The sequence below is a fragment of the Eucyclogobius newberryi genome, unplaced genomic scaffold, assembly GCF_026437365.1.
Source record: "Eucyclogobius newberryi isolate DKJ021-1_F unplaced genomic scaffold, fEucNew1.0.hap1 SCAF_5, whole genome shotgun sequence".
Classification (NCBI taxonomy): domain Eukaryota; kingdom Metazoa; phylum Chordata; class Actinopteri; order Gobiiformes; family Gobiidae; genus Eucyclogobius; species Eucyclogobius newberryi.
Genome location: NW_027316167.1, coordinates 23,849,510 through 23,864,580, shown reverse-complemented (window position 1 = coordinate 23,864,580; position 15,071 = coordinate 23,849,510). Strand labels below are relative to the sequence as shown.

At 40.3% G+C, this 15,071-nt stretch overlaps 2 protein-coding genes across 5 annotated transcripts in view; one reads left to right on the top strand and one right to left on the bottom strand.

Moving 5' to 3' along the window:
* Positions 1–1,523, top strand: part of nfatc3a (nuclear factor of activated T cells 3a) — a 38,622-nt gene extending 37,099 nt beyond the window's left edge. Inside the window, exon 10 of the mRNA XM_072465519.1 lies at positions 221–1,523. Coding sequence (XP_072321620.1) covers positions 221–282 — 62 coding nt within the window. The 3' untranslated portion in view covers positions 283–1,523. The remainder of the gene's footprint in view (positions 1–220) is intronic.
* A 902-nt stretch (positions 1,524–2,425) lies between these two features.
* On the bottom strand, positions 2,426–14,860 carry esrp2 (epithelial splicing regulatory protein 2). Of its 4 annotated transcripts, none has more exons than XM_072465523.1 (16): positions 14,705–14,860; positions 14,382–14,533; positions 13,822–13,950; positions 10,172–10,285; positions 9,981–10,095; positions 9,808–9,903; positions 9,120–9,174; positions 7,928–8,038; positions 7,707–7,839; positions 7,577–7,619; positions 6,590–6,891; positions 6,276–6,509; positions 6,007–6,205; positions 5,369–5,567; positions 5,095–5,293; positions 2,426–3,451 (listed from the first exon to the last, which is right to left on the bottom strand). In XM_072465523.1, the coding sequence occupies exons 2-16, from the start codon at positions 14,511–14,513 to the stop codon at positions 3,290–3,292; spliced, it is 2,223 nt and encodes a 740-aa protein (XP_072321624.1). In that variant the 5' UTR covers positions 14,514–14,533; positions 14,705–14,860; the 3' UTR covers positions 2,426–3,289. The 4 variants fall into 4 exon arrangements, with proteins under 4 accessions (XP_072321624.1, XP_072321626.1, XP_072321623.1 ...); XM_072465525.1 differs by lacking the exon at positions 14,705–14,860 and adding an exon at positions 4,607–4,707 and having other exon boundaries at positions 14,382–14,698; XM_072465522.1 differs by lacking the exon at positions 14,705–14,860 and having other exon boundaries at positions 14,382–14,698.
* Between the last annotated feature and the right edge of the window lie 211 nt (positions 14,861–15,071).

The following is a 15,071-nucleotide window of genomic DNA, read 5'->3' as shown; positions in this document are numbered from 1 at the left end:
TTGGACAATACTGCCCTCTGCTGGCAGTTTAGAAAAGGCAAGTTTATGTAAACAACCACCTATGTAATAAATCATTCCTTTATTTGTTCAATTGCAAACAAGTCAAAAAGTTGAGGAGATTTGATCAAGGAAAAATAAAAATATATTTGATTGAACTAAAATGCATTTGGTCATAGAAAAAAATAAAATAACATTCTATACTTTTTATTTTGTTTTCCAGTCAATGAGATCATCGGCAGAGATATGTCCCAGCGTCCGGCTGCAGCACACAACCTGTCGTAGCTCGAGAAGCACCTCCAGCCTAACTCCAGCATAGAGGAACCACGACCTGCACAGCCTCCACAAAACAAGAGGACAGTTCCCAACACCCTACTCGCACCCTGTTTAGTAACACCTGCTATGTGAGCCATGCTGAGACAAAGTTCTTTTTATATAGTCTACATTTACAGCTATGTGTTGTTAGCCCTATTCACCAGCACTGACTTCCATGAATGATGACCTCAGGAGCGTGAAGCAGTCACTGAGCCAGATCTACAGTAGCAGAATCAACCACAACAGGCATCCACTCTGCCATCAAACCATTTCTCCATAAAAAAAAAAAAAAATACTCCCAATCGATGTTTATGGCGTATGGGCAATCACAGCACTATTGATTGTACCAGGCGCTGGTACAGCTGGCAGCCCGGTGTAAACGCTCTCTCTTCTTTCTCAGCATATTAGTTTGAAGCCATGGAAAAACTTTGGGTTTTTTGGTCCGCAACATTCCACGTCTTTAATCTCGTCTCGTCTGTAGAGGAGCGTAAAACCCTCCGTCTCAGCCCCTTCTACGCCAAGTTGAACAAATGCCTTATTTTGTTTTTGCAGCTTCGAATGGTAGTGAAAGCTTTTGTTGATTTGCACAAGTGACTCCATTTTAGTGCGTGCATGATTTAGGATTTAGGCTGTGACCCTTTACATGTCAGTTATGTTACAAGAGTGTTTTGGTGTATTTTGGCATGCTACGATAGATATACTGTAGCAACATATGAATGAAAGATGGGAATGACATGGAGCAATGGAGCCGCCCCTTCGCTCTGCAGACACATGTACAATGTATTTTACCAGGCAAGCGCAGATGGCCCACAAGTGTTCAAAAGACTTGCAGAGGCTAAAATGTGCTTTTGAAAGTTCAGCAATAAAGATTACATTTTCCAGAGCCCTCTGTGTGCCTTGCGTTTGCTAACAAGACACTTTAACTTTATGGCAGCATTGGGAAACAATCATACGTTTTGTAGTAAATTAGTTTATATACATAATGCTAGTTTGAATAAATTTGTCCTGCATCTTGTGCCTCTATGGCAGCAATAAAAGAACAGAGCAGTAATATAGCAATACTGTTTTGGTCTACTGTACTTGCTATAGTTTTGACAATGCCACTCCTGCACACGACAGTGTTGCCCATGAGGGATTTTATGTTTCCTGGTGAAAGTAAATTTGCTATGCATTTTGACAATGCCTCATGCCTTATAAAACTCACAAATATATATATATATATATATATATATATATATATATATATATATATAATGTATATATATATTTAAAAAAATACCTTGATGCCTATAGATTATTCTTTGTGCTAGTTTTATTGTGTTTGTTGATTCCCTGCATTTGACCCTCAAGCTTTTGAAAGAACGCAATGGAAAAGTTACTGTGCAGTGTATTTTCTGTGTGAATGGAAAGTGTTTGTATTGAATGCCACATAACAGATATATTTTGATGTGTCCTGTTATATGCATTCAGGCTATGCAAAATAACTTGACAGATTACATTTAAAACACAATGTTTTAAAAACATTTTACGTGATCATTAGTGGAATAATGGTGGTATTTGTGAATAATCATATTTACACCATTTGATGACATGTATGAATGCTTTTATTAAAAACATATACACAAAAACCAGCAATGACCCTAATCTCTGGATGAAGTCCTCAGTCACAACCAAAGATCAAACTAAATGTCCCCATGAATCTGTAGTCCAGTGCTATCTTTTGAAATGGATGTCATTCCTAAACTGTTGGTACACATTGGAGTGTTGCGTGCAGCATATGCATAATTTAATGCATACATCTATGCCTATATACTGTATATTGGTATTGTAAAAATGTAAGGAAAAATACAGTTTTAGCTTATCCAGCTTCACTTGTACCAGGCCTTGTATTGTAATTTCTTGTATATTTTGTATGTTGACATTTTGTAATTTTTAAGACTGCAGTGCTTTTTGCATTATACTGTACTGTAGGCTTTAAATAGTGTAGATCAATAAAAGACAAAAACCTGACTGATTTCATTTCCCACATCCTGCTCTTTTCAACAACATTCATCCCACAAGCCTGGCTATGTCCAGACTTGGCTCAAACTTATGCCGACTTATGAGCAAAGACTGTATTTTATACACAACTTTATTTTCTTTTTACATGTTCATACACTTTTAATTGTTCAAAATTCCTGCAAGCCTTAAACTTGCAACAAAATGATATCCACCAGAGGTTGGCCTCGTTGGCCCAGGAGGTGACTCTGGGTAAAGAAACAGGTGTGTCAACAGAGGCAGTTCTGGTCCAAAGCAGAGAAAAGGGACAGTCTTATAAATACAGTCATATACACAGTAGCTAATGTAAAGTGGCTTTTGCTGGCCCGTTTAAAGACATTTCCTTTGTGGAAATAGAATAAAAATATAAATTCATTGTGTACTTAATGTTTAGTAGGAAAAAAATGACTTAAGCGCTACTGAAACACAAGCCTTTAAAACAGAAAAGACATGACATGCACATTAGTTAGTAGTCTGAGGCATGTGGTTTTTGTTGGTCCCTGCAGCTCTGCATTACACAAAGCACATACAGTTTACTCTATTCCATCAGTTGTCTAATAGGTTGGCATCAACATAAAGGCCAAAAAGCCAAACATTGTATACATTCAAATCCAAAAAAAGCTCAGCACAGACAAAAGAAACATAGGCACTAAACTTAAGTTAATGAAGGCTCCCAAAGGTGTCCCAAAGCCTTTCAAAAACAACATCCATACACTAGGATAGTAATACAAAGACTAGAATCATACATGAAACATGCAATTGGCCCTGGGTGAGCCGTCTCTTCTCCACAAGCTGCTGTTACAGTAGGTGCACTTAGTCATTGGTCCAGGTGGGAGGAATCCATAACACAAAGCTGATATGGCAATAGCTCCAGGAGGCCTCAGGAGTGTCACAGAAGCATCATGTGGGCACAGTGCTGTTCAGGGGTGGTCAGGGAGGGTCAGTTACACAAAGCAAGGTGGACCTGCTGGCCATAGAAGAGGTGGTTGGACCGCTCAGATATAGCCCGTCTCGCTGCCTCATCACTTGGAAATGTTACCAAGGCCTCCCCATTGCACTGCCCACTGAAGTTGTACAAGATGAGGACCCCATCTGGTTGCAGCTGTACAGAAAAATGGAGGGGGGTTACTGGATGACGTTATTCAAATTAGGCACCAGGGGGAGCCCAAGAGTTTCCAATTAAATAAAGGAATTCTCAAGCTGATTAACTGCAGTGAAAACCAATCCAGTTAGACAGGAGGAAGTTTGTCAGTTGAGCATAAAGCAATAAGGTAGAGGACATGTCGTTCCCACAAGCTCCAGCCTCACAAGGCAGACCATCACACACACACACACACACAAATCAACTGTTACCGATAATTAGTTGGCATGCAGACCATTTCATCAAATAAATTTTAGATGCAAAAGGATTAATTTGCGGTAATTATTTTATTGCAATATAGAATGCACCATATACCAGCTTAGATACATCTTCAGTCACACATATGAGTTAGAATTGAGAAAACATCCATGTATTGAGAGAGAATGGATGGTTAGTCATAGTAACACACATTTAGATGCATTTATGGATGTCAACATGAAAATATTGTCATAATATAACAATTGTAAAAGGTTTTCAAATATAATTTCAAAATCAAAATGTAGTTATTTCAATTAAATGTATACTCCAAAAAAGTTTCTCTTATTATTCTATTTATTATTATTTACTATTATTCAGAGAATAATATTTCTACTATTATTCTCTGAATAATAGTAAACTGACCATTTCAATTTTTGGAGATGTGTCAATCGCAAGTGGTTGTAAAATGTATATATATTTTTTTTAAACAAAAGAATTTGACATTGACATCCTTAGTTGTATACGGTCAGAGACTTGTGGTGAAAGCCTGGAGAAACAGAAAAGCCATGAGAATAAATGCACTTAAGGAGGACTCCTTCTGACTAGCATCGAAAGAGGTAATGAAGCAGATCTGATCGGGAGCATGCAGAACGACATGCTTTGTCTGAAGCTCGGAACCATGATGGCAAGACTGAACATTGCTCTGCAAACTAGAATGTGGGATTTTATTTTTACAGTTATGTTCAAATGTGCAAATCAAGAATAGGTCATCAACAAGGAATGACGACATAACTACAACAATGATCACAAATTTAATATTGAATCTTTAGTTTTTTGTGTTTTTCAAAACCGCCACATTTCAGTAGGAGAGTAAATGGCCACCCCGTCCATCTGGTTCTCTGTAGAGCTTCTCCTTACCTTTGGGTGCGTCCCTAAAGACAAAGCCATTCTTTGGGCTGAATCAGACTCCTGGACTGTTCACTCATCTGAACCACACCGCTGTAGTCGTCAGGGGCATACTACACATAGCATGATATTAACGCAGTCAGAACTCCATGGGGTAGTTACAGACACCGTCTTTCAGCAACTCAGTACCAAACATAGTTATTCACGCAGCAGCAGCAAAACACACTTAAAAGATATAGTTTCCAACCGTTTCTGCAGTTCAGCCAACAGTCAGACTGACACACAAATGCAGACAATTTATAGGGTAAGCTAAACTCCTGTGGCATGATCAGGAATGCTCAAAGCACACAGAGTCACGATTGTCAGGCTTCTTACATAACTTACCTTGTTCTGATGGCAAAATAATGAATTGGGATGACAAACAAAAATATCTCATGACCAAAACTGTGCTGGGAATTGTAGTCTATTCTACAGATGTAACCCTGTAATATTTGACTCACCTGGTATCCTTGAAAAAAGCTCAGAATGTCCTTGACCCCAGCGTTGTAGGGAAGGCCCTGCATCCGGAGCAGCGCACCAGGCTGGGGCAGCACGGACGAGGCAGCGGCCGCAGAAGGGTGAGACTGCGCCGCCACTGCTGCTGCCATGGACCCCGGAGGAGCTGCAAAGTAGCCCATTGTCGAGGGAGAGACCGGGGGACTGGAAAAACAATTGTTCAGTACAAACAACTTCATTTATCAACACTCTGACATTAACCAGTGCTGTGGGACTAACCTGGGATAGTAAGCCGTGTAGTTCATGTTCATGTTCATGTAAAGGTGAGGCTGAGGAGGGTAGTACAGTGTGTGCGGCGCAGGGTGAGCGGCAGGGTGGGGAGTGCGAGGAGCTGCCAGCAGGGGGGGCTGGTACAGGGCCTCAGGAAGAAGGGCGGGGGGAGTGGGGAAGGCTGCATAAGCTGTTGGGGGGGACAGACCTATAGAACACAGCCAAGACTCTGTGTAAACGTTTGGTCAGAGCATGCATTATCGACTATTGTCAGTTATTCAAGTTTGTGAAAGTCACTCATCAATTGTAAAATAATATGCACTAAACATAACAATATTCTGTGATTGACTTGTTTCCAAAACTCAAAATGAGTCACTGTTTGTTTACAGGACAATATAATGTGTCTCTAAATGACACAAGTATGCATGGTGGTCATGGTGGAGTTGCAACCCTGACACCAACTTCTTTGTCAGAAATGATGCAACAGTACACACGTACAAACAGGCTGCTACCCTGTAACCTTAACTCCACATAGGGGAGCATACAGAATGGGTACAACAGGTCCATCAGAGTTGACACACACAACAATATGGACTGACCCGAACATAGTCTAACGTAAGATACAGAAGCTTTCTTTGTAAACTTACAAGGCAGTTTGCATGGTGGCGGAGACAGACCACTGCGGTTTAGTGTTCCCCCCATCAGGACAATGCTCATCTCCTCTGTGGAGCATTGGAACACCTCCACATATCGGTCCTTCATAGTCTTTTTATGGCACTTCTGGGAAACCATAAAGGCCTTGTCTGAAGACTTCATTTGGATAAAAGCATCACCAGAGGGCCGGCCCTATTCAGGCACAAACAGTGTTACAGCATTTGTACAGCTTTGATGTACTGCTTCAAGAACCTGGTCAGACCTGTTGGTTGAGAACCATATGGACTCCATGAGGTTTGATGTCAACAGTGTGCTCTCCCATAAACTCCAGTATGTCCTCGATGCCTGCAGTGTAGGGCAGTCCCCTCAGGCGAACACAATCACGGACACTACTAGAGGCAGGAAGGAAGGGTTGTGTGGCCAGCATTGGGAGAGGCATGACAGGTGACTGAGGCAGTGTGGAGATCAGAGGAGTGGACAAGTAACGATTGAGCACCTGCCACAAACCCAAAGACCCAAAAATGAAATTGTATTTATCATTAATGCCACCCAAATAAACGTGTTGTGTGCACTTACCTGCTGAACCTCAGCGGCTGTACTTCTGAACAACTCGATATATCGCTTCCCGAGAATCTGCTTGTGCTTCTTCAGAGCATTCTGTGCATACTCTTCACAGGAGAACAACACAAAAGCGTCCCCAGTGGGCCGCCCATCAGGATACTTTACAAATAGCAGACCCTCGGCTCCGTCTGTAACTGGACTTTCAGGACCCAGGAAGGAAAGCACCTCCTGTGGTGTAGCAGTGAACGGAAGCCCTCGCATTCGAATGATCACCTGGTTCTCCTTTGACAAAAACTGGGTCACCTCATTGGATGTTCCTAAATAAATACAAATATGTATAGTAAATGACACCTGGAGTATATGCTGGAATTGCCAACAACAATTGTAGTTGTTTAAGGAAGAACAATTAAATATAAATTGTTCATTAATCAAATGCAATTATTGTTATTGGGGCTGATATTTGCATTCACCCTTATGCAGTTATACTGCTCACACTTAACCATTAGCTTAAAGTCCAGAGCACTATCACGCTAAAGTGAGAGTAAGTCATCGGTCCAAAGTCCACTGTTCAGTGGCAGCCACAGAGATTGTATCCTGCTGTTTGATGCCCAGTGGTCAGGGCCCAACCTTTGTCTCCACACACTTTCTTTGTACGTACACTGTGTTGTGATCGGCAGCAGGCTCCTCTGCCTCGAGGGAGCACAGTGAACAGGTGAGCAGCTGTCAGCCAACGGGAACATTTCTCTGAAGTGCACCTGAGAGGGTTGGGCTCGGACTGAGGATGGGGGCAATGGGCTGTGAGATTCTCACAAAGCCTCTTTTATTAGTGGCGGCTAAGCTTCGCTTGGATGAGACAAACTTACAGCTAAAAGTGGAGAACTACTGAACAAAAGATTCCTTTGGTCAGAAAAAGTCCTACAGATATCCACAGATTTCAGTCCAAAGACACAAGAAGTTATCCTGCTCTTTTTTCATTCCAGATAAACATGAAAAAATGAATACCTCCAGCAATCTTTAGAAATTCCTCTCCTGCAGCTTTGTAAACCTAAAAAAAAAAAAAAAAAAAAAAAAAAAAGGTGTTTTTAAAACCTCAAGGACTTGTAATAATAAAATGAGGATGAGGTAATCTTACCTCGATGTAGCGGCTGCCCATGTGGTGCTTGTGCCGTTCAAGAGCGAGGTCCCGGTGTTCAGAATTTATAAAACGCACCAAGGCCTCTCCATTTCTCCGGCCCTGATTATTGAGACACAGAGCCACGCCGCCCCTAAAAACAAAGACACATACTCGTTTTAAATTGTAGACTAGAGTGATATAAAACATATAACTCAGAGGTTGTATCATGTAGTTCATACTTTGCAATGTTGAGTCCTTTAAAGAATCGACCAATGTCTTGATCTGATGACTGCCATGGAAGTCCCCTGGCTCTGATGACCGTCTCACTGTCCACTGGTTCTGCCTTACTGCTGGAAAAAAGAGTGAACAACTGGAGACACAGGCAAGACAAGACACTTTATACATTTCAAAAATATTTCCACACTCGTATTCAAAAACACGATACCACTCAAGTCTATATTTCACATGGTAACAGGCTGCAAGATTAAATGTCATAGACTAGTAAGGGTGACTAATTTCGGGCAGGGAGGCAGGATTTGGTGCACGGCTACAAGAGATCCTGCTAAGCACTTGGTGGCAAAGTTGAACTGCTTTAATAACACACCAAGTGGTTCCTGGTTGATGTAATCGGGCCGGTGTCTGAAGCGAGTGAAATGTTTGTGCGGTGAAAATATTACCAGTTTGTGTAACATTATAGAAGTACGGATAGAAATATTAAAACTTTAACATTATGGGTGATAATGACAAAAGAAATGACCTTCCTTTATTTACACAGAAAAAAATAAACTGAACTCAAAGATATTAAACATTTTTCAACAAGACTCATTTCTCTCAAATATTGTTCACAAATCTGTCAATATCTGTTACTGAGCAATAACACAGTCTTATACGCTGGTCCAGAGCGTCCCAAACATGCTCAATGGGTGACATGTCCGGTGCCTGTGCTGGCCATGCAAGAACTGGGATATTTTCAACTTCCAGGATTTGTTCACAGATCCTTGCAACACGGGGCCGTGCACTGAATGGCACAACAATGGACATGTCAGTGATCATGTTTGGGAGAATCGGGATTGGTGTAAACGACAGTGTGTTCCAGTTCCAAATTTCTAGCAACTTCGGAGGCCATTTTAGTGAACAGATACCCAACACCCCAATATTAATTACTCAGTGAGAATAACACATGTGTGAATAATAAAGACATGGGTCTTTTGTATAAATATTAGAAGAATGTGAACAAAAACAAAAGTGTTATATTGTGATTATTCCAGAAACAATAATAATCCTGTGAAGAAAACGTTTCAGTTTTAATTTATCGGATCTTTAGATATTTTTCTTATTATAGAGGAAATAATATACAATATGCATAAAGCTCCAATATTCTTTGTCATTCATGTCACTGACCTCTAGTAACTAAAATATACTTTTACTCACCACGTGCCAGAATCAAACTTGTAGTTCACAGTTTCAACACAAGCAATTTTGTGATCTAAAAAAACAAACAAATAAAGTGATACCAACACGTTTTACTACTCGTTTTGTTGTTAACTGTTAAATGTGCTGAGAGCAGATCTGCTGCCATGCCGACACTTGTTGTGCACTCTGCATTCCTCTGCTTACTACACCCAAAGACAGAGAGAGACAAAGCCAGAGGCGACTGTCAGAGAAAAGCTCAACCATTTATTAGTCTGAGTCACATGAAAAAGATGCAAATCTACTGGTGGAGGGTCCACCATCTGCTCGTCTCCATGGAGATGTTATTGCTTTACCTGGTGTTTCACAGTATGTGTTAAACTTATCATGTACACACCCGGGTGACACAGGCCAGGTTACAGGTCAGATCTCTGGAGAGGCAAGCTTGCTCACAGTAAGAATGCATGTTTTCAAGGTATTTTTAGCAATAAAAAAACTGTATTTGAATATATTAATCAATGCCATACTGTGGAATATTACACGCAAAGCAATAACATCTCCACGGAGAAAAACATGTGGCGAACCAATTAAATCGATTTATGCTTTGCAATATTCAAGCAAGCAGCCTGTTTTGGCTTGTAATTAATAATCATGATTAAAAGAGGGCAGACACATTCAAATCTTCTGTCAGAACTTTCAAACTGCTTACTGTAGGGCTCATCCAGGATGCAAAGAAGCAGCTGCACCATACTTCTGACCTCTCTCTCCCCGATCGACTGCTCTGACACCGCAGGGAGGCCCACATCTACACATCGAGTTAAAGACAATATACAATCCATGGCCTAAGAAATCTATAGCCGACCAAGTAAAAGGAAAGGATACATTCCAACATGATGGACAGTGTGAGCTTTTGCACTGGTCCTGAATTAGGGCAACATTTGTGGAACTCCTTACTCACGTCAACAAATGAATAGAAACATTCAGGAAGTACGAGATTCTGAAAATAAAAACAATATGTTGTGTTAGCTAAAAATACCTTTTATTCAAATGCACTTTGACGCCACAACAATAACCTTTTTGGAAGCTTCTGGGTGGAGCGCCTGACGAATTATCAGTGGACTGTTGACGCACAACGTGTAAGAACTTCTGCCGAGACATTTTAGCTCTGTTGATACCGACTGTTGAAACTGCAAAAAGAGAGAAAGTAAAAAGACGTTTGTCATGGAAAAAAAAAAGGGTCTTAAACAAGTGTTGACTTTCTGTTGCCGTTAAGCAGGTATCAAATATCACTGACATTAAAACGTGTTGTTATGGACGCAAATTGCTGTATTTTTAAAGTTAGGTATGAGACTTGTCCAACTGGTTTGTGAGTTTTGCTTGTCGTGTAAGGGAGTACTCACTCCCAGAGAGGGAAAAAAACTATTCATACAAGAAAAACCTGTCTACTAAGCTGTGAAATGTCTGTATCTCCCACACGCATGTAGCCTTTTATTTACAGCCATTACATTTAGTGAGCCCCATTTGTGTCTGTTATGTCAACGGAAGTTAACTGTAAACATACTTAAATGTCAAAGTCTCATTTTGTAAAAGTGCTACAGGCATAAGGCATGATATGGTGAATATCGTCTTTGGATATCGTGGCACCGGTCTCTGCGTAAAATAGTGTTTCACATACAACTTTAGACATTGCATTTATTGTTGTTTTTAAACGTGGAATTATCTTGTAAAATGAAATGGTTTTGTTGTGACATTTCTTTAACAATAAAATCCCTTCAGTGGTATGACAAAGTGTACAGCACACACTGAAACGATGCGTTCAAAGCAAGTACAGTGGGCGTGCAGGTAGTGGGTCGGTCGGATTGTGTGTAGTGTGATCCCAATGCATTCCATGAGCTGTCTATTCAGCCAGTCACATGAAGGAAAGAGCTCTTGGTTCATTTATATCATACTAATACTATGGAAAAAAAAACAACATTAAATAAATAATTACAATAAACTGGACATATTTCAAACAGGAACACAGAAAAACAAAACAAACTTGAAGCTCTATCATTCCCTGGCCTCCAAGACCACGAAAATACAATGATCGGAAGATTTGATATGGCCACTGGCAACACATGACAAGCAACGATTAGAGCTACGTGTTCAGACTGGTATTTCCAACAGTCAGAGTGAAACGGTAAGCTATTGCCATCTACGCAAAAGAAGAACTATACATCAGCAGACTTTATAAATATGTTTGGGCTTGAAAAGCACCCAGAGCTACATTCAGGGTTATTCATGCACATTGGAAGTTACAGAACTCATGTTTGCTATAACTGTGCATGCAGCTCCACCTTGTTAAACTACTTGAGGTGGATTAGGGAAAAGTAAATATCACACAAAAGGTTAGGACACACCCAGTCCCCTGTCTGTGTCATAAAAACACACTTAACACATTAAACAAAGAACATGAAGGGACACAATTGCCAAAAAAAAAAAAGAGATTCACTGTACATGTGCATTATAGCAAACCCCATTTAAAATGATCTTTATACTCTAATCATTTGCCTTTCTTTGTGCATATTTTCTGCAACTATCAGATAGGGATGCTGATAGCAAAGTGCTTAATGTGGCCTTTGGACATGGTCCTATTGTAATTTGATTTTCAGTGCAGACTCACTAATCCTGAACAAAGGAAAACCAGACGGATGGCTCAAACACGGACCTGCAAACAGGTTAGCAAGGAATTCAGAAAGTGCCACTGATACACTCAAACTTCTTTTGTTATGAGGATATAAAACAAAATACAGCATTGTGAATTTGAGAGACGACTGACATAAACTGCTTAATCAATACTAGAACATTTCAGCACAGAGTTAGTGCCAGCTCCCCGACCGTCTGCAGATTGGCATAATTAACATAAACATTTGAAACATGCATTCTCCATTATCAACTGTGCCATCCTCCATAACGCTAGAAAAGTCATTTTTCCCCTACATGGTTTGCTTATATATTGTCAATTTGTAAAGCTTTTGTAAATATTTACATTTGAATGATGCCTCTTAGTTGGCTTACGAAGTCACCTAGAATAGGATTTGGTGCTGCATTTGTAATATTTTTAACTTTTGTGTGCTGCCAATGCAAAATCTTTGCTAAATCAGGTGCAAATACTATAAGTTAAATCATATTAAAATAAATATTAAAATAAAAAAACAATCTTACTTAATATTGATTATTATTATTATTACTCTCCACACACTTCACACAGAATCATCCACAGGTATTTTGTCAGTTGTCCATTTGTGCAAGTGTTGAAACTGTTTTCTTTGTTCGTTTTGCGCTGTATTGATTAATCATTCACAATAATTAAAAAGCAATTTTGATTTAATTGTGATTTGCCCTTTTCACTGACGAAGAGGACTGAAATTGACAATAATACTTCTACATGATTTTCACAGCAAGCCTAGACAAATGCCGTAATTTCACTCAAGCCAGGGCTTCTATGACTTCATAGTATGAGCTTTGACTAAAACATATGTGGTTTTCTCACACATAATTAAGCTGTGAGAATCTTCACATCATGAGTCACTAAAACAAATAGTAACATGTCCTAAATGCCTTCAAGCCATATTTCAAAATGTAGCTGGCCAATTCTAAACAGTCAAAGAAACGCAGCAGCTTTAATAATGCCAAAAGAGGAGGAACTTTATTTGCCTTAAGTTAAATGCAAGGATCCAATAGAGAGAGAAAATGACCAGAGAAGGTATGAGACAAATGAACTGATTACGCTGGTTAATATTTGAAGGTTCCGTACACAAGCTATCCAACAGTGAGCTGCAGAGAGGGCACTAATAGACACAGTATTTTGGGCCGAACTCGTCCACACACTAACGCTGCCCTGTACAATACACAGTAGATCATTAGAATCAACAGCATAAATTGGCTGAGCTGTAATTATTAGGTCCAATCCACTTGCTATTGCCATTTACCACAAAAAGTAGCTACTGTAAATCGTAAACCCAAATATAAGCATCCATAGAGATAATAATAAAAAGGAGTTGGTCATGAAGAACTAATGTATGGTAAAATTGTCAAGATGCATAGTCTACAAAAACTGGTTCTTGGGAAACATGTTTGGCAACATACATAAGGAACAATCCAAAACAGAACCAAATGGATAACGCTGATGTTCAGGTCTGGTTACAACAAAACTCTGTAGCAAGACTTTTATATTTCTTCAACTCATGTCGTTCGACCCTAAAGAGGCGCGGTCTCTGGTAAACATTCCCCTTTCCAGATGTCTACAGCATCCATCAGGCTGAGACAAGACCTGCGAGTGCTGCTTATCTGCAGACGCCCCAGGCTTACCCGTCCTGGCTCTCAGCTTCTAACTGTCAGTATGGGTTAAACTGTCAGGCAGGAGAAATTACACAGCCCAATCAGGTGGAAGAGAGATTTACAACAGGAAATCTAATACTTTTAATCAACTTCAATCAACAAATCTACAGTCGCTGTAAAAAGGGACTGTTAGGGTCTTGTGAAATATATATAATGTTCCCCCATTTGGTTTGTGAGAAGACTTGCAGCAGCAAAATTACATTAGTGAAAGAGGTTTTGCACAAGTAGTATTAATCAAAATGACATTAGTAAAAGAGGTTTTATCAATAGACCTGAGTCCCCAGCTGAAAAGACACAATATGACAGTGTGATTTGTAGTTTCTCTGTAGAAATAGGGACTCACCTGCTGCAGAACTTTATCTAGAGGCTCAGCTTTGGCAAATTCTTCCAGAGTCAGTCCCGTTTCTTCTTTGCTCTGCTCGGTCAGCTCAAACGTGTCTGGTTTGACTAGACACCTGTGAAGCTTCCCCACCTGCAAAAGTCTCCAGTGATTTACCGAGTCAAGAAGCCTTTTATCACACCATTAGTTTGTGCACCCCCACGTTTAAGAAACACCATTTTTACAAACTTCTAACAAAGAAGACGATTTACAATAAAGCGGTGGTATTGAAAACATTCTAGCTTCCCCGACACGCCAAAGCAAATGAGAGTGTGTTAAAGCAAATGAGAGTGTTAAAACTAGTGTAACTAAAAGTGAAGTGTGCGCTGTGGAAGTGGCACACCTGGAAAAGTGAGCTACAGGCGGCAGAAGGGTAAAGCACTGGAGCTAACGCTAGGCCTGGACGTGTCGGAGCGCACACACCAAGCCGATTTAAATGAACGAAACTCCACTACAGCTACACAGTACGCCACACACGCTTTGTATCAGACAGCATATAACGAAGAGGTCAGGAAGATCCGTACCTTTTTCTCACGGAGGTCCACAATTTGCCACACCAAGAGAATTATTTCCCTCTCATCCGAACCCAGTTTACCCCCATTTGCACCAGCTGTTGCCCCAAAGAACACCACCAGAGTATCACTGTGCGAAGCCATCAGGGACCACAAGGGGAAAACTACAATTAAAGCAAAGATTCAAACAAAAATAACACGAGGGTTCACCTTTTTTTTTCTCCAAGTGATAAGAAGAGCGAACAAAAGATCTGGAAACTCAATTGAGGTAAACGTAGAGAAAAGGGGGCTCTTTTCAGAAGAGCTACCAAAGAGTTTGCGGTCGGAGACTGTACCTGTGCCACTACTTTGGCGTGTTTAATCCAGAGATACTGGTTTAACTGGAAAAGAAGGAAATGGAAATCCGTGTTTGTTTCACATGAACTCCATAACAAGCCCTTGCGTTTTTTCCTCTTCTATTTTTTCTGAATTACCTGTGAGCGAGTGTAACAACAGCCAACGCGCCTATTGGCTGACACGCAAAGGTGAGGGCGGGACCCTATGCTGCATGCCGTAATTCTATTGGTGCTGACTCCTAAACCAGGAAGCTGGCTGGCCAAACAGGATTTTAATTCCACCATGAAGCAAGGTGTTTCCTAAATGTGCATTATTTACTTTAGGATAAACATTAGGCTGCGACACTTCAACGAACACTTAGTTTTT